Source organism: Onychomys torridus, chromosome 11 (genome assembly GCF_903995425.1).
Source record: "Onychomys torridus chromosome 11, mOncTor1.1, whole genome shotgun sequence".
NCBI lineage: Eukaryota > Metazoa > Chordata > Mammalia > Rodentia > Cricetidae > Onychomys > Onychomys torridus.
In genome coordinates, this window is record NC_050453.1 from 61,647,610 (window position 1) to 61,673,337 (window position 25,728).

Genomic DNA, 25,728 nt, shown 5'->3' on the forward strand with positions numbered 1-25,728 from the left:
CGGGCGGTGGTGGCGCACGCCTTTAATCCTAGCATTCTGGAGGCAGAGGCAGGTGGATCTCTGTGAGTTCAAGGCCAGCCTGGGCTACAGAGTGAGTTCCAGGAAAGGTGCAAAGCTACAGAGAAACGCTGTCTCGAAAAACCAAAACAAACCAAAACAAAAAACAAAGGAGGTGCTTATTAGTTGTTTGTACATTTAAATATGGTCCATATATTCATTGTGATGCTAATGTTGATGCACACCCACACACCACACATCCCTTCACAGTCTGACTCCCAGGAGAACCGTGTGTGTGTGTGTGTGTGCGTGTGCGTGTGCGTGTGTGTGTGAGAGAGAGAGAGAGAGAGAGAGAGAGAGAGAGAGAGAGAGATGGGGGCATTGCGTTCATCTCTGAAGAACACAGACAGTGGTGTGCCGGGGTGCACTCTGTTCCTGTGGCTGCTGCCCATGGTTGACTACTGCCCATGGTGGTTTGCTTTCTACTTCAGAGCTAGGCTGGGGGGCAGACAGGGTCCTCCAGTCCCCTGTTTAGTGCCTTGATCATCTGCCTCTCAGGGAATCTTTCTAGTCAGGTGCTTCTTCCTATAGGATCAGATTAACACCTCAGATCTGCTTAGGACTCAGGAAAGGAGACTCTTGTGGAGACAGGGAATGTCTGCAGTAGGCATGAGGCATGAACCTGACCACGGAAGACCCTGAAAGTTCATCCTGTCCACCTCCTTCAGACAGGTTTTGCTTTGTCGCCTGAATCAAGGATCCTGACGTTTTTTACCCAGGACACTTGAATTCTTACCCAACAACCCAGCTCAACATTCCTGGAGCCTGGAAACAAGCCTCAACTGTGTACTTAACAGAAACAACCAGCTTTTGAAGTGTCCTCAGAACAAAGGCCACAGCCCGGAAGCAGAGGACACGGCTGCCCCCTGGTGGTCAGTCACCAAATCATCACGGTGCCCTCTGGAGGCGGGATTTCCTGTCCATCGCCCCAGGCCTTGGCCTCGCTGTTCCCTCTCCTGACATGCTCTTCCTATAGCTCATCCTTAGCTGTGAGCCCAACTGTCACCTCCACAGGAAAGCCCCCCCTTGCACTCCTTTGTCTAAAACAGCACCTCATTGCGGTCATCTGTCCTGTTCCGTGCCCGCTGCCTCTCTTTCTCCAGATGTCTTTTGGGAGATAAGGACAGGTGTTACCAGTGTCCTCAGAGCAATGTACAGAGACGGCATCAAAAACCCTTGCTGAAGGAGTAAACGTGTGTGCCTGCAGCTGCATGTGGGGCTTAGATGCATCTTCTGGTCCTCAAACCACAGTGGGGTGTGGGGGACTTTGGGACCGCATATCTGGCAGATGGGCACACTGAGGCTTGGTCAGTTATGGGAGCTGCTTGAGGACCTGGGAAGCAGGAGCACTAGCTTTTGTCTTGTTTCCTCACTTCTCCCTGGAAGAAGCGACAGGAAGTCTCAGGCCTGTTGGCTTCTGCCTGTCAGGAGTGAGTGGTCCATATCCTGGCTCCTCGGCCTGGCTGCTGATGGAAGCAGAGCCACACCGTCATCGTCATCTGAAGCCATAGGTCCACAGGGCTCAAGGGAGCAGCCTGTCTGCAGAGGTGAGCAGGACTATGCCAGGGGAGAGGAGGCAGAAGAGCTTGAGCCATGGAGACTCCTGTGACAACTTCTCTGGGGCCAGCATTTGCCTGTGACCTCCTGCTGCAATGCCTCAGCCTCCTGGCTTGGTAGGGGCATGCCAGGAACTGGTGGGGTTGAGCTTAGAGTGAGTGGCCTGCACAGTTGCGGGTGGGAGTCTGAAGGAAAAGTCCAGGAGTCAGCAGCACCTGCTCTTTGGTTGGCCTGGCGAGAGCTTGATAGAGTCCATGAGGTGATTCTCTATAGTGCCTTGGTACTGAGGAGGAAAGAGGAGTCAGTATTCACAGCCTGAGGTCTAAAGAGCCCTGATACTTGGCTTCTCAATGGGCCCGGGAGCTGGGCATTCTGTCTTCTTTCTGTGATATTGTTGGGAAACTGAGGACCAGAGGGGAAGCCTGTGCCTTCCCACCTTCTCCCTTCCCTCTGTCCTGCCTCTTCCCAGGAGTCCAGAGTATTTCAGTGGAAGGATTATAGGATCTCAGGCACCTGACTTCCAGTCAGGTCTCATAACTTCCCATTCCCCAGAAGGGACAATTGAGGTGAGCGACATTTGGGCTTGGGCATAGATGGACAGCTAGTTCCTCATCTCTGATGGCCTCGGTCCCCTTCCCAGGTGTAGGGAGACTTACCCTTCCAGTTCAGTGTCTCTATGCCACTTTTCTCCCTCTCTGCCAACTATCCAAACTCCTGTCCCAACAAACACCCAGAGAAGGCCCCTGCCTACCTAATAATCTTCTTGGTGCCCACCCAGCTCCCTTTCTAGAACCTCCATCCCCCGGTTCCAGGGATGGCCAGGAGTTCCTCAAAGCCATGGATTTCTTCCTTTCTTTTTTAAAGACAGGGTCTCCCTATGGTTGGAAATCACAATCCTCTTTCTTTTGCCTGGGTGTTAGGGTTACAGACTCTAAGGCCATAGGTCACAGCTGTTGCTGCTTCTGGATTTATTTTTGTTTTTTAATTATGTGTAGTGGTGTGAGCCTACATGTAGCAGGCATGTGCATACAAGTGATGATTCTCAAAGGTGGGCAGAGCTCAGGTGTCAGACCCTCTGGCGCTAGAGTTGTAGACGCTTGTGACCCACCTGGCATGGGTACTAGGAACGAAACTGGGGTCCTCTGGAAGAGCAGACATGCTGTTGACCCCTCCTGCCTCACTGTTTCCTGCATGTGTCACACTCTGGAGCCTGAGTGCTGTGAGGCCCCATCCTGAACCCCCATGTGACAGCTCGGGAAATGTTTACAGGATGGGACGTTTTCATTTTATGCATGGGGGAAACAGGCTCAGGTCAGTCATATGTTTTGACAGGTATGCACATAAAGCTGCTAGCACAGGACTTTATCCAGGTCAGTCTGACTGCAGACACTGTGTGTGACCTCCAGGCCCCAGCTCAGTCTCCTGCACAAGTATCAGGAACTGTGGTGAGCTGCCAAGCTCTCCTTTTGCAGAGAAAGGATGTTTGAAAGAACATGCATTGCTAACAGCCTCATATGATGAAAGTGACATCATTGGAAGGATATACTTTAGCTCCAATTTAATGGGGAGGGAAGGACATGATGGCCATGTATATACTCTGGTAGTAGGGTGGGGAAGATTCCTTGTGACTGAGTGTTTGGCAATAATTGCACCACATTATCCTGATAAGTTGTGATAAACCATCCTGGCTAATGGTACAGGCATGCTCACCTGCATATTTGGAGCCTGCTTTCCTGACTGTGGCAAAGCTACACTCACTGACCATACACTAAGTATTCTCTGCTGTTCTTCCTCAAGAGGCGTTGATGGCGGGAGGCTGATCTGAGGTCCAGGCCGGGCCAGGTGAACAGAGAAAGCTCTTAACTTTCCCTGTGCAGCTGCTGGAGGCAAATGCTTCCTGTCCCTACCACCAGGGTCTTGGGACCTTCCCTTCAGGACAACATGGGTCATGCAAGTCAGTCAGTCACCCACAACAAGGTCAGGATGATGGCAGCCATATCCACCTAGGGGATGCCTCCAATTTCCTAACTATTCCTTGTTCACTTCCTCCACTTAAAATCATTGCTTTGGTAATGATTACTTTTTGTTTGTTTGAGACAGGGTCTCTCTATGTAGACCTGACTGTCCTGGAACTCACCATGTAGACCAGGCTGGCTTCGAACTCACAGAGATCGGACTGCATCTGCTTCCCGAGTACCGGTATTAAAGGTGTGTGACACTATGTCTGTCTCCTTCTCTTAAGAAACCTCTCTCAATCCAAGGTGGCAGAACAAGGTAACCAGATGAGCCCCACGTTGTGCCAAACTTTCAAACTCTACATTGTAACATTAAAGTTCTGCCATTAGCCGGGCATGGTGGCACACACTTGTGACCCCAACACTGTAGAAGTGGAGGCGAGGGGCTGTGAATAAGAGCTTAGTCTGGGCTGCAGAGTGAGACCGTGTCTCAAAAAACAAAATTAAAACATACCGAAGCAAAACCCACAATTGCTTCTAGGTGGCCTTCAGTGGCCACTCCCGTCACATGGGCTGTCACTGTGACCCTTCCCTGGACTGTCACCAAGTATGCTCCAACCATGCAAAAGTTGTGTTGCAATCACTCATGCTCCTTGTCTTCTTCCTCTCAAGTCTGATGATCCCCAGCTGCCTGCACAGTGTGTGGGACACATGCCACACTCAACATAAGCTGTTTACGTCATCGCATCGAAGTGCCTGGGTCTATTTATCTTTCCGACTGGAAGCTGTCAGCAGCTCCTACAGGTTGGAGACTCCACTTGACTTAATACAAGCTTGGCTTCGCCAGACTTCTGTCCCACAGTGAGGACTGGCCTAGAGACTGCTTCTCAAACCCTCACTGAACCCCCAGGCACCAGGCACAGGACTGGCATTTTAAATACTCACAAGGGATTGCAATAGCTGGCCAGATTTGGAGACCAACCATTTACTCCCAGGTACTTTATGCTTCTGGCATCAGTGGCGCCAGAATTGCTAAGCCCGTCCAACTACTAAATAATTAAAAAGATGAATACTCCTATCCCCTGTGAGTCCTTGCCTACACCCACATTTTCTTCCTTGGGAGATCGTGAAGACCCCTGCCTAGGGCAGCTCTGATGAGTTCTACCACCACATCACTTACCCTCAACAGTGCCTGGCTGGCCAGAACCTCAAAGGCTTGTACCACATTGATGTCATTCTTGGCACTAACTTCAAAGTAAGGCATGTCCTTCTCTTTACACCATCCACGGGCCACCTCCTGGGACACCTGAGGGAGAGAAATGATCACCGTTCCCGTATTGCTGTGGCCACAGCCGCTGTCATGGCTGCTGTGGTTTTGGTGTGGTGTGTTCCCTCCAGAACCCGTGCTAAAATTGCTTCCCCACGATGATGATGCTGAGAATAAAGGAAGTGAGACCTCAAAGGGAGATTAGGTCATCAAGAAGCACTAACATGGCACTAGGAAGATGGCTCAGTGGGTAAGAGTATTCCATACCTAAGTCTGAGGACCTGAGTTCAAATCCCTGACACCCACACAAAAGCTGAGTATGACCATAGATGCCTGAAATCCCAGGGCTGTGGGCCAGAGACAGGTAGATCCTGAGAAGTCACTGGCCAGTCAGCTTCACAGACGTGGTAAACCTCTAGTACAATGAGAGACTCTGTCTCAAGGAAATAAGGACATTCATGACAGCACAGGACAGCTGGTGGCCTTCTTGGCCTCTGCCCATGCATGGGCATATACTCCTTTCTCAACATGCACACACACACACACACACACACAAACACACACACACGCACGTGCACACACGCACGCACACACGCACGCACACACGCACACACGCACACACGCACTCATGCCTGCCCCTTACACATGCATATAAATTTTAAGAAGAAAAGATAAAAGAGATCAGCACCCAAGGGAGTGAGGTCTCTTTTTTTGTGGGACTGAGAGCCGACTGTCAGAAAGTGAGGCCACCCCTCAGCTTTCGACTCTCTCCCCTTTCTCTTCCGTTTCCTGCCACCACTACCCTCCCTCCCAACCATCACCCCAGCCCCGTGATCATGGCCACCACCCCTCTTGATGACAGAGAGCCTCTCCTGTGTCTGCAGCTCCATAGTTTATCTTTTCAGTTCCTAACATGAATCTGTGAGGTGGGTGTTGCCAATGCCACTTTACAGATGAGCCCCTGGAGCAGTGGTCCTCAACCAGTGGGTCCCGACCCCTTTGGGTTGAACAACCCTTTCACAGGGGTCACCTAAGGCCATTAGAAAATTCAGATATTTACATCAAAATACATAAAAGTAGCAAATTACAGTTATGAAGTAGCAACAAAACTATTTTCATGGTTGAGGGTCACCATAACATGAGGAATTGTATTCAAGGGTCGAAGCATTAGGAAGGTTGAGAGACACTGACCTGGAGAATTACCTTTGCCCGGGATATACAGCCTGGGCAGGATTTGGACATGGAGCTGGCAGAATTAGAACCCGCTTCACTCTCTGGCTTCCTAAGGTCTGGCTAGAAGTTTCCTCTCAACGTTGGCTCCCTCTTCAGTCCCTCTAAAGGAGACAGCCCCAACAGACACAGGGCAGGCAAGGTGGGATGGGAGAGTTCCCTCTCTGCCTCCCTGCTGACTGAACAGATCTGTGCCAGGAGGGACTATTTTCCCTAGGGTAGAGACCTGGAACAGTGAATAAGGCCCCCACTAGCTATGAGATGGATGCCATTAGCTTGACTTTAGAGGCTGGAACACTGAGGTTGAGAGAGGTTCGGAAATATACTCCTGATCACACAGCTCGGGGGAGGCAGAGCATGGATGCAGGCCCAATGCAGCATTCCCCTGGCATCTGAATTGCCCCTGGAGGACTCTTTGTAAGAACCTTGATCTTCTTTATTGTTGCCCCCACAAGACTCCAGGTTCCTCCAGTTCAAGCTCAGGACCTTTTTATTCTCAGCCCACATATGTGAGCGAGCTAAGAGAGGAAATTGCTTCTAAGTGTAAACAGCTGGATGCAGTTGAGGGCTGCTGGGTATGCCTCACATCCTTCTGAATTACTTCGAGGGGTGGCTCATACTAAAGAGTGTGATGTCTCATTAGTTATTTTAAGGGGAAATTACCAAATATCTTACATTTGCTGTGGCTGGTACTTTAACATTATTTAAATTTATTTAAGGGAATCAAGCTGTTTGTCTCAGAGAAAGGACCATTTGTGCCTTTTCCTAGAATACAGGGCAGGTAGGGGAGATGAAAGATCCCCCTTTATCACACTGTCTCCCCATGCTTGCAGGTTCTGGGAACACCTATTTTCCTGTGATTATGAAGTACCATTGTTGTCCACTGTCTCTCTGGTTCCTGCTCTGCTGGTCTCAGGACTGGCAGGAATGGCCAGTGGCTCACGTCTTCTTTACACAGTGCCTCTGTTGACCACCAGCTCTGGCATTGTGAGGTTTGCAACCTAAGACTGTGGTCAGCAAAGCAAGAATGTCCAGGACTCAGTCTTAGCCTCTGATGCCTAAGATTTTCCTGCCTTTGGGAAGAGAGTACCCAAGGGAGACTTGGGACATCTGTACTGGTAACATGCAGATAAATGACCACTGGACCATAATACCTATGCCTTAATAGCATCTTGAAATAGTCATTAGATGTTAACACCTTGTACACTGGTGTCCTTGTACCTGTATCCTCAAAGTGCTTTGGATCTTTCAAAGACTTACACTTCTTTCTGTCCACCCCCTTCCCCTCCATCTCCCCAGATGCTAGTGTTTAACTGTGACTGTTAGCTGGTGCTCAGGAGTTACTGTCAACTGTGAAGTGAGTGCAAAGTGACTGTGTCTCTATGGTGTGGTCTGTAGGGGACACTTTTTTTTTTTTTTTTTTAAAGATTTATGTATTTTTTTTTTTTTAATGTATACAGTGATCTGCCTGCATGTCTGCCTGCAGGCCAGAAGAGGGCACCAGACCTCACTGTAGATCATTGTGAGCCATCATGTGGTTGCTGGGAATTGAACTCAGGACCTCTGGAAGAGCAGCCAGCGCTCTTAACCTCTGAGCCCTCTTTCAGGTCCCTGTAGGACACTGTTTTTATATCAAGGCATAACAAGCAGAAGCCCAGGACTGCGTCCGAGGCTGATCACTCACTGAGGGAGCTTGGGAGACATGCTATTGTTGCAGCTGCAGCGGCAGCTCTGCTGTCCCTTCCCCGAAGCAGCAGACTGTGATGTAGGTGTCCTCCTGGTAAGACCACGTTCATCTTATCCCCTGCCCCTTTTCTGATGAGTCTCGAAAATGACTGAGCAGAATCTCCAGAGCATCAGTCGAGACTGTACTACAGCGGCCTCTTTCTGGGTCTCCAGCCCAGCGCCCTAGAGAGGGAGGACTGGAGAGAAGCCATGGGACAGCACTTTTAGTTCTTTCTGCCAATTCCAGCCATGATTCCATGACTTTGAAGATCATCATGTCTTTTATTTATGAAGTATAATAGTTATTCATAACTTAATCTCAGAGAACTCTACAAGTAACTCTAAGACGTGTACCTGGAGACCACTGTTACTTTCGCTTGTCCTTCCTCTTGCTTACAGTGGGCTGTGAACATCTGGTTCTGCTCACTTACTGAGAACCAGTGTTTTCCAAAAACTAGGCCAGATTGCAAAACAAAACAAATATTATTTTATATTTATTGTACAGTGTGTGTGTGTGATTACGCACATGTGGACATCAGAGACAAGTTGTAGGAGTCAGTTCTCTCCTTCTCTCCCTTCTCTCCTAGGCATCAATTTCAGGTAGTCAGGCTCTGTGGCCTTTACTGATGAACCTTCATGTTGGCCCCTATGTGCATAACTTTGGTTTTGCTGCATTGTCCTTGTATATTTTTAAAAGATAGTTATATAAATTTAAAATTAGTGTATCTGGGGGCTGGAGAGGTGGTTCAGCAGTTAAGAACCTTTGCTGCTCTTGGAGAGGACCTGGGTTTGTTTCCCAGCACCCATATGGCAGCTCAGTTACCGACTGTAACTCTGGTTCCAGGGGATCTGATGCCATTTTCTGGCCTCTGCAGGTACTGCATGTATGTGGTGTGCTTACATGCATGTAAGCAAAATATTCATATACATAAAATAAGAATAAGTAAAACTTTAAAAGGATTAGCATATCTGATACTAGTTAGTAAACCTCCAAGAATAACCAACAGTATTGTAGGAGACATCATCCCAAGTTCCATTGGTGGTAGGTCAGAACTCACACTTGGGCATGGAGTAAGGCATTAAATTTCCCAAGAATAAATCCTCCACAGCTCAGATGTTCGAGCCCCTGTCTCATGACCCAAGGTTTTCCACTGTTGGCTTCTGTGGAAGGGGTTTTTAACAAAGATAAGCCAGTAATTTCTTTCCAATTATTCTGGCTGTATGTGTGTTTGTATATGTATGTGTATTGTAGTAAGATACACACCATATCCACTGTTGGTGGGAATGCAAACTTGTACAACCACTGTGGAAGTCAGTATGGCCATTTCTTAGAAAATTGGGAATCACTCTACCTCAAGACCCAGCCATACCACTCTTGGGCATATGCCCAAGGAATGCTCAACCATACCACAAAGATACATGCTCAACTATGTTCATAGCAGCATTATTTGTAATAGCCAGAACCTGGAAACAACCTAGATGCCCATCAGCTGAAGAATGGATTAAGAAAATGTGGTACATATACACAATGGAGTACTACTCAGCAGAGAAAAACAATGACAGCATGAAATTTGCAGGCAAATGGATGGAACTAGAAAAAAAATCATCCTGAGTGAGGTAACCCAAACCCAGAAGGACAGACATGGTATGTACTCACTCATAAGTGGATTCTAGATAGAAAGCAAAGAACAATCAGACTGCAACCCACAGAACCATAAGGCCATATATATATATGGCATATATATATATATGGCATGGGGGACCCTAGGATGACTATTGCTTATAATAAGATTTGATTTTACTCAATTACTGAACAACCCTCAATGAAACATTACACTATTAAGACAAGAATTTATACTCTATCAAGATGATAATAGAAAACAAATAAATTAATTAATCTAAAAAATAAGAAATAAAAGAAAAATTTGAACTATTAAAACAAACAAATAAACAAACATATTTTGCTAAAGCAAAAAGGGGAAACTAGGGGCTCATCATTCCTCTCCATATTCTATTCTTTCCCTTGTATTATATATTTAAAACTTTTTATTGGTGGATTCTGCTGGAGTATCCACTACAGATAAGCACTCGAGGGCTCCTGTTGCAAATCACCCTCTGGAGCGATGGAAGGACCTTTCTACTGACACTTGGAGGGGAACCCAATCTGGAGTTGCTGTGGGCCCAGGGTTCTGCTTATATCCTTCCCCCGAACAATAAAATTCCTCATTGGGTTTCTGAGTGCTGAGGGTGCCCTACGGCTGCAGCTGAAGCCCAACATGGCAGAGACTTATTGGGCCTTCGTGAAAAACTCTCCCCTCCCGATGCCAATGGGGGTTGAAAGGCCAATATGGCCAGCTTTGGCAAGCATTAACGTAAACCTAGGAACTGCAGCCATGCAGTTGGATTCTCTAGAAGGTAATGTATGGTAACCGCTTTTTCAAGTATGTTTGAGAACGTGTCACCCAGACACCTAGGAGATTAAGGATAACACTGAAGATCACTGACCTCCATTTATTAACAGTAACATGCCAGCAAAGTATTTTCATTTTCACAATCCTGTTCAAGCTAGAGTAGTACCTACTTCTCAGGAGTGGCTCTGTGCAACATTTTTTTTGCCTCCTGAAATGCATTTAGCCCCCTTTGAAGATACCTTAAAATGTGTGAGTCTGCATGTAGTCATTATGAGACCATTAGTTCTGTTCCTTGTGAGGTGCCTGTTTTTTCTTTAGAGTTCTTAGTTGTTCTTTTGCAGAGCTGCCAGCTTAAGTCATGCTGGGATCAAGAATAATGGGCCTCGGCAGTCCCCTGGAGTTGTGTCCATGTCAATGGATACCCACATGCTCCAGAAGAGAATTTGATATCGCTGCTGCTGTTGTTGCTGTTATAACAGCGGTGACTACAGATACTACTATTTCTGGGATTGCAATTTTAAAATTGGTTACTACAGCTGCACAGTGGAGACCCTGGCAGCAAAAGTAGTTACCACAGTTAATTAATCTTTCATTCTATTGGGCATGACAAATTTAAATAAATAGTTATATACATTTCAATTGGCTTTGAAAGCTATAAATTTACAAACTCAAGTTCCATTTGCTCTCGGGATACCATCTTACAAGGTCTCCACTTTGCAGTAAAGCTGGTTAAGGAAGGGAATGGCTCAGCTGCCTTTAACCTACCGGCTATGGGTGGGTTAAGACTTCTGTTGGTCTTTTCTGTGTGGAACACACAGATTGCAAGCCCAGCACCACTTAGAGATCTTTGGCAACAGTTAACTCTGCAGCTCTCACACAATTGAGCCTGTATGATAATGAGTATTCCGAGACGGGTAATACCTGGGGGGCACTCACCAACCTAAGACAGAGCGCCTGTGTGGCCTGGACAGGTGTTTCCATGATGGGTAAGGTGACCTGCTGACATCCCATGCAACCTAAGTCAGAAGCTCATTTTTTAGTAAAAGGGGGGGGGACCTGTAGGTCCCTGGCCCCTGTTTTGGGTAACTGTTGCATTGCTTGCTGACCTTGACCTTGATATCCTCCCTATGCTAATTCCCTGTGAGATCCCACCCTCCTGAAGGCTTAAGGGAAGCTCCTTGTCTGTATCCAGCATATTTCGCTTTAACAGCTTAGATGCAAGATTGTAAAACATCAGAAGCGGGGTTGGGGACTTAGCTCAGTGGTAGAGCGCTTGCCTAGCAAGCGCAAGGCCCAGGGTTCGATCCTCAGCTCAAAAAAAAAAAAAATCAGAAGAGATCTTCTGCCATCCAGGGTTCTCCCATTGTGCTGTAAGCCTGTATTTAAGACCTCCTCCCTCCTTCAATAGACAGCATTTGGCATTCAAAAACAAAAAAAGATACATACCACATATAACTTAATACTGTAGTCACGTTTAACCATATAATTCAGTGCACTAAGTATATGCCTATTGTTGTGTGACCCTCATTATTACTTGAGTCCAGAATTTCCTCCTCCCCAAATCTAGTCATGTACTTTTAAACACTTATCTTCCTCTAAGTAGGAAAAACTAAGGTAGGTGGTGGTGGCACATGTCTTTAAACCCAGCTCTTGAGATTACAGGAGGATCTCTGTGAGTTCAAGGCCAGCCTGGTCTACATAGTGACTTTCAAGACAGCCAGAGCTACACAGAGAAACCCTCTCTTGAAAAACAGCAACAAAAGTAGGAAAAACTACTTTTCCAGACCTGTTCCTAAGGAGGATACAATTACAATGTTTCCATTAACTCTCAAATAATATAGAGAAATCCATCTTCTGGTTTCCGTGGCAGAGAAGAGATTGGAGTGGACCCAGAGCATACAGGGAACATGGCCGACTATAGGTGGGCTGCTCAGCTGGGGTGTTGAAAGACATGGTGCCTACCTCCTCAGCTTTGTTCCAGTGAGAGCAAGCCTCCCTAGATACAGTCACTTGGCTAGTCTTTATTTTCCTGGTCCCAACCAGGGGTTAACAATCTCTTTGCTAAATTGGCATCAGAGTAAGGAGATGTGAGGGCAGGAGCTGCCGTTCCTTTGGCTTGCCTGGTGTCTCATTGCTTCTTTCACCCCCTTATTCTCCTTCTCCAAACACACACACATACACACACACACACACACACACACACACACCTGGCTTGGCTCAGACTTCTGTCTTAGGAGTCCCCTTCACCCATCCAGGCACCCCCCAGTCATTGAACATTTACAGTCTCTTTCCTTTCTCTGTCAACACAAGGCTGCCAGTACTCAAGGGAGCCAGAGTTCCTTCTCCACTTCTCCATCTTCTTCACAGAATCAGGTCCAAATACAAACCTAGCCTTCCTTTTTGTGACCACAGCTTTTTCTTTTTCAACTTCTGCACGCCCATCCCATCCTGCTCTCTAGTAGCTGATGCTCTAACTACCCCGCCCCCTTTCCTTCAGGTTTCTGGGAGCGCTCCCCCCCCCCCCCCCATTCTCTTGCTTGGAAAAACTGCAGTCCCAGGTCCCTTGTTCCTAGCATCTGCTCTAGCAGGGCTGTTGAAACACACCCCAGTGATGCTCCTTCAAGCTCACAGCCTCATCCTTCAGCTGAGCCCTTCCTATTTCATCAATTCTGGTCCTTGTCCTTCCTCCAGCAGATCATCCTCTTGTGTTTGGATTTAATCAAGTAGTCAGAATCCAGCCCTAAACTATATTAATTTAGAGTTGATGATCTTTAGAGAGATTCTAAATGGCCCACCTCAACCGTGATTCTTAAGCCTCCATTTTGGTTTCCTTCCTCACTGGAGGGTGGTACCTCTTACTTCACTGAGAAAACTCTGGCCCCCTTTTCCTGAACTCCCTTAACTTGACCTTCAGATATATGAAAGGAGATGTTAAAATGGATGTTTGGATCTCAGCCTCGTAAGCTGATAGACTTCAAATGTGCAGTGGGATGGTCTTGGGACCACGCATGTCTCCAAGGGTTTATGATGAAGAATCTCTCAGAAGACACTAATGCCCACAACATGGACACAAAGGGCTTGCAAGGGAGGATTGGCTAGTATTCCTTTGGAGAAAGCTGTGTTGTAAATATAATTTCTCCTGCCTCCCATAAAAGTTGGAAGAGGGCCTTGAGGTTGGTCGTAACACATGGCCTCTGAAGCCTGGTGGCTATGACAGACTGGGGACTGGCACGTACCTGCAGGTTCTAAGGTAAAAGGTCATGAGGTGGAGAGAGAACATGGCCAGAATGCCTGAGTATGCCTAGGCTAGGTGTGGGTTCCACAGAGGAACCGCCGGGTTGGAGCTACCAAGAGGATTGATTGAAGCTGAAGGAAGAAAGCAGGAGATTGCAAGAGACTTGTTTCTTCCGGGCAACATGGAATGCTGCCCACTTAGGGGGTCTGAAGGACCCAAAGGAATGACTCACAGAAGAGGGGCCTTAACACACCTGCCAGGCTGGAGAACCCCAAGCTATACCATGAAAGACCCACAAAACAAGGACTGTCCTGCACCATGACCACCCCTCAGCCTTCCTGCTTCACTCCAGACTGGATTAGACCCCAGAGCTCCCATCTGACCTAAGCAGATGGGGACTGTGGACTTGCAAAGCTGACAGTGAAGTACCCACCACAGCTGGCCCAGAGCAGGAAGAAGGGGAGACTTGGATTCCCATCTGAGACAGGATGTTCCACGGACACAGAGTTTCCAACTTGAACTGGCCACGCAGAGCTGAAGAGCCGTTTCCAGTTCACACTTCTGCCCCGTAGTTTTGTTCTTAGCTATCCCAAAGCTTGCCAGTTCCCTAGCTGCTTTCAGGTTGCTCTCCCAGCTTCTCAGATTCTGGATGCCCAAGTCAAACACATCTTCCTCTCTGAATAGGGACCTTCTTCTCTGCCGGTGAGTGCAGCTGGAAGTACCCTCTGTCTCCTCCCTTCTCCTGACCACCCTATACTTCTCAGTACTAAGTTTTGGTTCATTTCTTTTGCGGCTTTCTGTTTGAACCATGGTGAAAACAGAGTTCCATCACAATGACTCAGTTCTCCCTCAACACTTTTCTATTAGAAATACCGAAAGAATGTAGTTCTAATGGCTCCTTAGGGTGTTATTTGGGCTTCAATTGGCACAACATACCTTTGTCTCAATTTTTACAAATTAAGACAACCTTTATTCCTTTTTTTGGTAGCAAGAAAAGGTTGGGAGAACTTTCTACTCAATAGCTTCTGCCCACACAGGTGGGGCTACTGCAGGCATTGGGGTAGACCAGTTGCCAAATGGTTCATCAACTCTCCTGGATATATATGACTTAGTGAAAAATTATTAGTTGCCTAGGAAATTTGTAGATCTGGAAACTGATACCTTCAGGTCCCTCTGTGACTCTAGGCAGAAATAATGTTCTAAGACTAAATCAGATTCCTCTAAGACCTGACTTCTGGCTCCTCTCAGGTCTAAGTCTCCTATTCCTTGTTACTTGTGTCTCAGTTTACATCATACTGTTTCTTTAGACTAGAACCCATTTCTTCTAAGAAGCTAGCTCTCTGTTTGGACTTAGACATCCCTTTGTACTGATCTCCAAATTTCCAAAATGTGTAACTATCATTGTTTTTGCCACATTGTACCATAATTGTCACTATTAGACTGTGGAGTCCTTGAAGGGAGGACTCTGTCAGCACTGTATGTGAGGCCTAACACAGCATCTGGTATGCAATTGTTACATAGTTTGTTAGTGAATGAATGAGTGAATGAATGAATAAACTCACAGTACCTTCCTGTCTTCCAGATCAATTTTGTTCCCAAGCACCACCATGGGATATGACTCCTCCATGGGGATGATCTTTGCCAGGACGTCATCCCTCCAGATACCGAGGGCTTCAAAGGACTCTGGATCAGTAACATCAAATGCCAGGATACAGCCATCAGAACCTTTGTAGAACGTTGATACCATGGAGCGGAACCGCTCTTGACCACCTGTGTCCCAGATCTGGAGGGGAAGAGCAGCGCCCCACAGGCTCTGATGAATGGCTGACGGGAAACCCAGCAAGGCTGTATCATGCCAAAAGCTTCATTTCTGGATGGGGAAAGCCCCGGTGTAGGTGTGCACGGACCTTCCACATCTAGACAGTGCAGCCCTCCCACTCACCTACGCCACCACAGCTCTTAGCTCTCACTCTTTCTGTAGGTGATCAGGGCAAGGGTTGTTTGTTACCCCATCCCCCAACAGTAAGTGTCTTTTGGCTTTGTAGGTCACCTATCTCTGTTATATTATTCACCTCTGCTATAGTAGGTAAACAAGCAGGCATGTCTGTGCCCCCCCCCCCCCCCCCCAATGAAGAGACTAGAGTTAGCCCATGAGTTGAACTTTGCTGATATCTCTCCAGGTCCTCTGAACTTCTAGTACACTTTGCTATGTAAGTGGGTGATTTTCAGGTGTGTGTGTATTTCAGAGATGGAGGGGGTGCTCACCTGGAGCTTCAAAGTTGTGTCATCCAGTATGATAATTTTGGAGAGGATGCTGGCACCCAGTGTGGTCTGGTATTCCTCAAAAAATGTTTTGTGTACATATTGGTGAAGGAGAGAGGTCTTTCCCACACTAAGGAAAAAAAAAATCCACATATGGTAAATGCATACCTATAAACACACACACACACACACACACACACACACACACACACACACACACAGAGCTATGCTGTTGTTAGGACATTACCATTACACTGCAGTCCTTCCTTGAGTCTTTGAACTATTATTTTTTAAAATCAAAGTTGGAGTTTAGGAACGGGCTTTGATACATGAGTGACTTGAAGTGGGGGTGACACAGAAAGACAACTGTATATACCCTTGGGTGGGTTCCAGTGTCTCAGGAGAGAGTTGCTCAGATTCTGAATTTCTAGTGTCAATGGTCTAGAGACCACCCTTTGGGGGGCAAAGGACTGGGAATCCTTTCTAGGGGCAGGAACCAACCAGAGTGAGCAGTTTTGGATAAGGTTGAGTGTCCCACAGCAGTGCTCAGATTTTGTTGGGTGTGTCAGGCCGTGGGAAGACCCAGAGATGATAGTTACATAGCCAGTTATCACACAGCGGGGCCCAAACCAAGAACTTTTTGTTAGCTTCTTTCTTGAAGCTAAGCTCCCTTTCTTGAAGTGGGATGCACTCTCCGCTGCCATCTGACTCCGAAAGGGCTCCTTGGAGGTGGGAGCACAGCCTGGAGGCCTTACTGCTCCCAGGCAAAGCTGTTTTCCAGCGAACTCACAGCAGCGGGGCTTGGCTTACCCAAGAGCGCCAACGATGATAAGCTTCAAGTCCACTTTCTTTCGGGGATTCATGAGCAGCCTCAGAGCCTGTGGGCAAACAGAAGTCATTTTCACACTAGCTAGCCTTGCTTGTGGTCATTGTCACTGAGGCTAAGCCTCCCACACCCAGTCACTGCAGCCCTCCCAGGACACCTTCCCAATAGTATTTAGCATGCTGTGACTCCTTTCACATCTGAGCTCTGTTTTCTTCTGGTTTATCAGGATCTCTGTCCTTGGCTGAGGACTCTGGTGAGGCTGTTCTCCTGAAGGACACACATGACTCAGCACCCTGTACACACACACACACACACACACACACACACACACACACACACACACCCTTACTTTGCCTTGCCAAAGTTACAAGATGGACAGATCACTCACCCCTCAGCTCTTCAGAGTCCTGCTCTGGGAGGTAGCTCAGAGTGCCAAACAGCAGGACAGATCTGAACAGAGACCTCCTCACACACAGCACAGCCTAGAGCCAGGAATGGAGGCCAGTGTGGGAAGAGGGGATGGGGTGGGCAGGACAAGGGGTCCATTGTCAGGACTGCCTGGAGCCTTTGGATGGACAAGAGCCCCTCCCCGAGCCAAAGTGTGCTGTGCTTGCAGAATCACCAGGCTCTTTGCTGAGGCTGGAAAGGCTGAAACCAGTATATGTTTCTGGAAAGCGACTTGGCAGCACGTGTGGCGAGCCTCAGAATAGTTCTGACCTCTGCTTCTAGGAATTTTTCTTAAGGAAGTCACCAGGAACTTGAGCAGATTTCCAGAGTGTCCTTCCAACCCTGCTTATAAACACCCAATGGTGAAAAAGTAGCTAGGCCAGGACACACAACAAATTACTTAGTAGTCATTGGAATGGAGTACTTGAAATATTTTATTATATGTGGGAAAATATTTATGCTCCATAATTTGACTGAAAAAAAAAAGTTGCTAAATTATGTGTGCACTATCGGCTAAGTGTCCACTATTATCACAATTGCATTCATTTTTTTTTCAGTGTTGGGGATTGAATCCAGGGCTTTGTGAATGCTGGGTCAAGCACCATATACACAGCTTCCATGAACTACAGAATTATACATTGCAATATAGTTAAATCCAATTAATACATGCACCACTGAATATAAACAAATGTACCCCTTTCCTATGAAGAGAACACATGCACGCCCCGAACTTGACACTGGGAGCATCTAGGATGAAACACGTAGGATCTACTCCAGGAAACACCAGGGAAGAAGGAACAGGGACCAAGTGACATTAGAAAGTGTTTGAATAGCTTGAACTGTTTGGGAGGCACCCAGGCTGTGGGACCGGGACCTGTCCTTAGTGCATGAGCTGGCTGTTTGGAACCTTGGGCTTACACAGGTACACTTTGCTCAGCCTGGAAGGAGGGGACTGGTCCTGCCTGTACTGAATCCACCAGGTTTAAATGAATCCTCAGGGGAGTCTTGGCCCTGGAGGAGATGAAAATAGAGGGGAGGAGATGGGGGGAAGGTGGGGGTGGGTGTGGGAGAGGGGAGGACAGGGGAACCCATGGTGGATGTGTAAAATTAAAACACAAATATAATAATAATAATAAAATGCAAAAAAAAAAGAAAGAAAGAAAGAAAGTGTTCCCAAGACACGGAAAAGGGCTGGGCAGTGGTGGTGCACACCTTTAATCCCAGCACTTGGGAGGCAGAGCCAGGTGGATCTCTGTGAGTTGGAGGGCAGCCAGGTCTACCAAGTGAGTTCCAGGAAAGGCACAAAGCTATACAGAGAAACCCTGTCTTGAAAAAACAAAACAAAACAAAACAAAACAAAAAAGACACGGAAAAGGTATGGTGCTGACAACGTGGTGAGCCTGAAGAAGTGAGGTGTACGGTGTGTAGGGGGTGATATTTCCTAGGAGAGAATGAAGTAAGAAAATTCTGGGGACAGAGAATGGAAAAGGTGATTGATTTGCTTCAGGGGAGCAAGACTGAGGTAAACTATCCTATTTCATTCATTCATTCAATCAATCAATCAATCAATCAATCAATCAATCATCATTATTATTCTTCTAGCTACTTAGCAAAAATTCCCCATCTCCCAGGGATGTAGAGGCAGGGAACTAACCATATACTAATCAGGATTGGCATGCTGCAACAATGTCGCTGCTTATGAAGGTAAGCAACTAAGAAATGACTGAGAAGTCTTTGAAAGGGGGGGGGTGGGGGGGGTGGGGGGGTGGGGTGTCTCTGAGCATCCATTATCTCTTCTCAAGGGGCCTGAGAGCAACTGAGTGCTGTTTCCTAACACTTCCGTACAGTGTGTTAACTTATCTTAAAAGACCAATACAGTATCTTAAAAGGACTTAGAGTTTCAAAATGGAGGCAGAAAATGGACAAACTCCAGCAATGGCCGGGCACCTGTGGTGGTGGGTTGTACCATCCTTTGTGCAGCAGGCTAGCCTCACCATAGCCTTGAGGTGAGTGCAAACCGGGCTCAGAGAAGAGCCACTCCACTGAGGATATGGCTCAGTACTACTACAGTGTTGGCTTACCTTGAACAAGGCTTCCATCCCTAGCATACAGGTGTGATGTGGGGGAGGGGGGAGTCACTCATAACTCACATATCACCACACTGTGGTAACTGGATGAGCTAGTGCTTGAATGGAAGGCCAGAGAAAGCTCTTCTGTGCCGTGGTGCCTTTAGCTCATCAGAGGTTGAAGCCTTGGTGTCTGTGTCCATGAACGCATAGGGCACTGGGCTCAGATCTGTTGTGCCCAACAAAGCCTTGGGCATACTGGGAAAAAACAGCCAGAGGGCTGAAGAGGCTCTGGTAGAGCAAGGGCCCTGGGGTTGCTGAGTGGGAGCTGTATGTGAGGGATCCACACTTCAGTGGTCAGGCGTCACGTGGAGGTGAGGGAATGGACCATGCACATCGCCAGGGTATGCCACACTCTATATGCTGACATTTATTGGTCAGACATCATTGTGCTGAGAGCATTGAAAATGTGCAAGCAAATAATAGCCCACTGTGTGAGTTAAGTGCATCGGTGTGCTGCTGTGCTTGGTGTAGTGTTGTGATATATTTACTGGCACAAACTGAGGTTTTTTAAGAGTGTTAAGGTCTTAAAGGATTAGCTATTTCAGTGCGCACACAGTATCTGTGGGGTTGCCGCTGTTATTGTCCCTATTTCACTAAGAACTAAATGTGTCCAGAAACTAATTTAGGAGTTCCTAACAACATACACTCGGTAGTGGGGGCACCTCGGTTGGAGCAGAGATTTGGATCCAGGCCCAACTCGGTACTGATCATCAGTTTGGGAGGATACAGCACCACCTGGGAGACAAACTTCTGGGCGCATCTGTGGGTGAATTTCTAGATTGAGTTAATTGAGGTGGGAAAATATGCCCTAAATATAGAGGCAACATTCCACGGTCTAGGATGAATGGATATGCATACTGAGTATATACATACATACATACATACATACATACATACATACATACATACATATGCGTATGAATACAGAGAACACAAACTGAGTGCCAACATCCACCTCTCTGCTTCCTGGCTGCAGATACAGTGTGAACAGATAGATGCCCAGGCTCCTGCCGCCGTGCCTCCCCATCCATGATGGACTGTTCTCTCAAATGTGAGTCTAAATAAGCCCTGATTTCCTCAAATGCTTTGCTAGGCATTTTACCACAGCAATGAGTGCACTGGGGTACCCATAAGCTAGGGAGCCTACTAGGCAAATACTCTGTCACAGAGCCCCTCTCACACCTTTTTGAGGTGAAGTCTCATGCCATTTCCCAGATTGGCCTCAGCCCAGCAATCCCCTGCCTCAGACACCCAAGTATCTAGGATTGTAAAAGTGTACCACTGTGCCAAGAGACTTTGCTCTTAAGTCCCTTAAGTGGAAATGAATGAGACTAACACATCTTGGCCCTTAAAGGCTCCATCACAGCACATATTTGCTCTACCTGAATGTCCACTAACAACATGCTTTCTTCTTTAAAAATTAAACGAATTAAAAATTCATATATATGTACTATATTTACACCATTTTTCCCTGCCCTGAATCCTCCCCCCAACCCTTCCCATGTTTCCAACCCTGTACCATTCCCTCTCAAATTGATGGTCTCTCTCTCTCTCTGTCTCTCTGTCTCTCTGTCTCTGTCTCTCTGTCTCTCTGTCTCTCTGTCTCTCTGTCTCTCTCTCTCTCTCTCTCTCTCTCTCTCTCTGTCTCTCTCTCTCTCTCGCTCTTTTGGTTTGGTTTTTTTCTGAGCTGAGGACTGAACCCAGGGCCTTGGGCTTGCTAGGCAAGCACTCTACAACTGAGCTAAATCCCCAACCCTCACAGTCTCTTTTAATGGCACTTTCTACACAAATGCCAGTCCATATAGATTCTGAAATATAAGGTCATTTTAAAAAAGGATGAAGTGATGATGCACGCACATGAACATACACACACACACACATACACACACACACACACACACACATGCACGCACACATACACACACATACACATACATATACACACATACACACATATACACACACATACACACATACACACACACACACGCACACATACACACACATACACATACATACACATACACACATATACACACACATACACACACACATGCACACATACACACATATACACACATACACACACGCACACACACATACACACACACATGCACACACACACACACACACACACACACACACACACACACATAATAATTGAAGTAAAGAAAGAAAAGGCAATCTGAGCATTTGACAGAGTGAGATCGACCCAGATAATCAGGAACAAGCACCAGCTCACCGAGTGTGTTTCTGTGTTTAATTCTACACATGTGCATCCCGGAAACACATAGATAGAAACATGCCATCTAAGGAGAGACAGAGAAAGGAGCAGAAGAGGCCACGAGTTCTCATTCTATCTCAAGTGTCCATACTTTTAAAATGTATTCTTTAATCTTAGTTTCTGTAACTTAAAAACTTACCCTCTTTTCTTCTCTCTTCCAATCCCACCCTGACTTAACCTCTCTTCACAAAGCATGAGTGACTGGGTGACTGCCCAGCGTCATCTGAGTGTGATTTCCTATTTGGATGAGTCACTGTGACTGGGGTGGAGGTCAGGGGAGGCTGCCTCATAGCAGGCAATGACCGTGACTTTTGGGGTCAGAGAGCCCTCTCTCTTCCCCATTCTACCCATCTGTGACCTTGAGCCTTGAGTATCACTATGACTAACTTTTGTATTCCTCCTGGATAAAATAGACATGAGTTCTGGCTGTGGCTTCCTCTGAAGATGGCATGTGTGTGTCATATAATGATAGCAAGTTAGGGAAGATCCAGATAACAGTTTAGCACCTTTGTGGGGTGAGGGTTGGTGGAAGAGGTCCTTAGATCCAGTTGGCAGAGGTTGCCATTTTTGATGATGTAAACATGTCCACCATGGCTGGTTTCTCACTACCAGTACGGAGCATGCATAGTCCTAGAAGGACCTCGATGTCACTTGATCTAGTCCTGGGCAATGCTAGGCTCATGGGAAACAGCCAGACATGCCCTGAGCGCTTGTTCCTCTCACTGGGGGGTAGTTTCTTCACCCACAAAAATGTTCAATTCCTCTGCCAATGCCAGACCCTGGGAGGGACGGTGTTGGAGGGGGTTTCACTTGCCTCCTCTGATCCTTGTAACTTCTCCACCCCTTTCATTGTTCTGATCCTCTTTCCAGATGTGCCTTGGAACTGCTCTGCCACCAAACACCCCTGTACCCTGATCCCAAAAAGGGCGAACTACTAGACTGACTTCTAAAAATAGCCTTGATCTTTGGTTCAGAGAATGTCCCGGGCTGACCCAGTTGGAGGAGCTGGTTTTGGGGCAGACAGCAGCGGGGGCCCTCTTGACTACTCCCAGGTTTCAGATGGTAGCTGAGGTCCCCCCTGTCCTCCCCCGTGGCTGGGTAGTAACCACAAAGGCCTTTTCTGCCTCATTCTAGTCGCTGGGGGAGCTTCAAAGAGGGAAGCTGGGGATCTCCCTATCAACAAGGCTGAGTCATCTTCTCTTCTACTGAACAGTGAGTAGCAGGCTTGGAATGCAGGACCAGCCCAGCCAGCCCAGCCCACACAGAGCAGGGACTCCAGAGGGACCACCACTTCTCCAGTTCTTCCCAGCCAAAGCCCGGCCCTGCCCATTTGCTACAAAGCAAGGAAGACTGAGTTGCTGCAGAGCACTCAGGCCTGTGACCAGTCTGCAAGAACTCTTGAGGGTCTCAACCTTCACCTTCCCATGTCCCCTCCCTCCCTCTCCCACTGGCTCCAGGCAGGACCCAGCATAGTCTTCTTGCCTTACTTGTCCTGGGTGAGGTCTCATGTATGTCAGGGAGACCAGCCAACAGGGGCGGCTGAGAATTCCGCGGCAGGCCCAGTCTCCCTGCCCAGAATATAATCTACCCCAGATTCTTGTCTTGCCCTGTAGTGTTTCTTCTCCCTCTGACACCCCATACTACATTCATTCTAAAAAAAAAAAAAAAAATTAGTGGGACCCACAGGCTGAGTGTAAAGGCTTCTGTTTAGTGAGATTCCCAGAGAACACGAGGCTTTGTTGCCTGCAGGGATCACTTGAGAGTCTGCCTCGCCCACCCAAATCCTTGCAGGTCCAAACCTGCTTCCTCTATGAAGTACACCCACAGCGCTGCTTTCAAAAGGCTCAACGTTCTAGTTCTTTAACTCCTTTGGGGAGGTGTTTGTCCTGATTCCCCAAGTAGACTGCCTGTACTCTAGACTGCGCCTCTTCTCTCTCTGTGTTCCTGTCCCCCAAAGCATGTTGACTTCAGCTGGGAATGCAGAAGCTTCTGAATAGTGATGCATCCGCCCATGTGCCACCCATCCATGCATGCATTGATGCATGCATACATGCATTGATGCATCTGTTCATCCACACACCCATGTAGTGCGTGCCTGCTATACAACAGCACACTATATGTCTAAGAATACTCAGAACCTAGTATCTCCATCGGCTCTTTGTAGTAGGGGATTGATCAATAAGCCCAAAGCAATCTTTTTTTTTTTTTTTTTTACAAAATGCTACTATAGCCCAGAGGCTGGTAGGCTGGCAAGATGGCTCAGCAGGTAAAGGTACTTACCACGCAAGCTTGATGACCTGAGTTTTATCTTCAGAACCCATGAAAAGGTAGAAGGAGAGAACCCACTCCACAAAGTTGTCCTCTGACTCCCACAAGTATGCCGTGGTAAACATGCACACCCATCATGCATACAAAACACGTAACACACACACAACAACAACAACAATAACAACAACCACCAAGATTAGCATCTAGCTTTGAGTAGAACCAGGTCTGTCTGTCCAACTCCATTCATTGGCTCATGTATTATGGCTCTTTGCCAGAAGAAATACTTACAGATTAGAAAAAGAGGGATGTTTTCCTACTTTGGGAGCTTGTCTTTCTTTGATAGCCCCCACATCTACATCCCAGAAGGCACCCTGTCCATGTGCCAAGGAGACGCCAGATGCTGCAGGATCCAGCCCTCTTGGAAGGCTTCAGTTTCTGGCATTCCCTGCAGGTCTAGGGGCATAGTGCCGCCCTCCTGTGACTGAGCTGCTGTGTCCTGTCTGGCATTGCCACAGAACCCCGAGCTGGGCCCCAGCTCCCTGTGACTGGGAGGGAAGTCCTTTCTCCACCACACCCAGGAACTGTCTGCAGGGCAGGGATCTCCGGGCTGCATTAAAACCCTGCACCTGCCACATTCTGAGCCTCGTTCCCACACCGTTGTTTCTACTCGACAGTTCTGGAGCTGCTGGGCACATGGAAGGACAGATAGGCTGCCAGGACACTCGCTGCCACGGCTGCACGGCACTCACCTCACACAGGTGGAAGTTCTGGGTCTGGGCCTCTCTTCCCCAGAGTGGTAGTTTCAATCTGGCCAGTTTGAGAACGTGAAAGGGTTTGGTAAGAGGTTAGCTACTTCCCTCTGAGTTTTCCTTCTCTCTGCTGTGCACAGGCTTGGGAAAGTTGCAAAAGAGGCTGGGCCTGGGTGACCTCAGCTGTGTGGGTGGAGGAGGTGGGGTGGATTGGGAGAGCAGCGAGGCTTCAGAGCTGCCTGGATTTGGGGCACCAGGAATACTTACTTCATAAAGGATTCCGGTCCCAGGAGATGAGGAATGGCAGGCTTGAGTTGGAAACTTTTGGACAGAGGGCCTGCAAGGTGACATGTCCGACCTAGGGGCTTGTAGGAACATCTGCCTCTGTTCATGGGAGTCCCAGGAAAGAAGCCCTTTGTTGTTTTCCATATACTCATGGAGCAGATTTGGTCCAGCCACAGGGGCACCAGTAAGGTTGGAAGAAGTTCTGATTTTAGGCCTTGCCCTCACCCTGCACACCCCTAATACATTGGCACACACACAGAGAATATACACAAATACATGCATCCCACACCCTGCCATGCTACACATACATAACACACATATATTTTGTATACACACCCCTTGTGCCACATTCCTTATATATACACTACATGTGCCCTGTTCCTCACAACTCACACTCTATACCACCCACACCCCCACTCCACTCACACAGAATAAACTCACCCCACACCACATCAGGCTTGTAAGAGGTAAGGCATGTCTTGGTACCCCAAACCCTGACCCTGGGCTCCTCTGGTTAGGTTGTGTGGCCCAACCTGAGGCAACAATAAATTAAAATGCGGTTAGCACACAGTTAAACTTGGCATCTCATTTCACTGTCACGGAACATGCCTTGGGTAAGTATAGCTGGTAGATGAAAGGCAGATGGAGGGAGCTTAGACATGACTCCCCAGATCTCAAGGGGGATCCCCTTAAGGTGTATTTGATGGACTCCACATTCCTCACGAGTTAGGACTTCGTCTCCTTGCTTTGATTACTCTTCTGTCAGAACGGTCTTCCCGGTTCCAGGAGCCCTCTCTGTTGGGCTTTCCAGCCGCCATGTATCTAAACCAGCCCTAGAACCTTGTGTTTGGAAAAGCAGAGTAAGTAGCCTTGGGTCCCACACTTGGCCAGTGTACTGCCAGGGTGGGTCCTATTAAAGAGCTTTAGGTGGAACAAAAATTGAAGCTTATTTTCTTGTGTCAACCAGCAAGCTGTCTTGCAAGAAGGGACCTAATGATTTCCACACTGAATCTATACAGGAAAGCCGCGGGAAATTCTAAA

General features: G+C 47.5%; 1 protein-coding gene across 2 annotated transcripts; it reads right to left on the minus strand.

The window, feature by feature from the left end:
• Positions 1–326: 326 nt before the first annotated feature.
• Rab7b (RAB7B, member RAS oncogene family) lies at positions 327–24,504 on the minus strand. Of its 2 annotated transcripts, none has more exons than XM_036202575.1 (6): positions 24,403–24,504; positions 16,510–16,577; positions 15,703–15,829; positions 15,005–15,220; positions 4,750–4,875; positions 327–1,897 (listed from the first exon to the last, which is right to left on the minus strand). In XM_036202575.1, exons 2-6 carry the CDS (start codon positions 16,560–16,562, stop codon positions 1,820–1,822), a joined length of 600 nt encoding a protein of 199 aa, XP_036058468.1. In that variant the 5' UTR covers positions 16,563–16,577; positions 24,403–24,504; the 3' UTR covers positions 327–1,819. The 2 variants fall into 2 exon arrangements, with proteins under 2 accessions (XP_036058468.1, XP_036058467.1); XM_036202574.1 differs by lacking the exon at positions 24,403–24,504 and adding an exon at positions 16,914–17,001.
• Positions 24,505–25,728: the final 1,224 nt, after the last annotated feature.

Excerpts from the sequence above, each read along its gene's own strand:
- Rab7b (XM_036202575.1), bottom strand. The coding sequence starts at position 16,562 with ATGAATCCCCGAAAGAAAGTGGACTTGAAGCTTATCATCGTTGGCGCT. Across the intron at positions 15,830-16,509 it reads ATCATCGTTGGCGCTCTTGG|TGTGGGAAAGACCTCTCTCC; the intron begins GTAAGCCAAGCC and ends TTTTTTCCTTAG. Across the intron at positions 15,221-15,702 it reads ACACAACTTTGAAGCTCCAG|ATCTGGGACACAGGTGGTCA; the intron begins GTGAGCACCCCC and ends CTTCCCCTCCAG.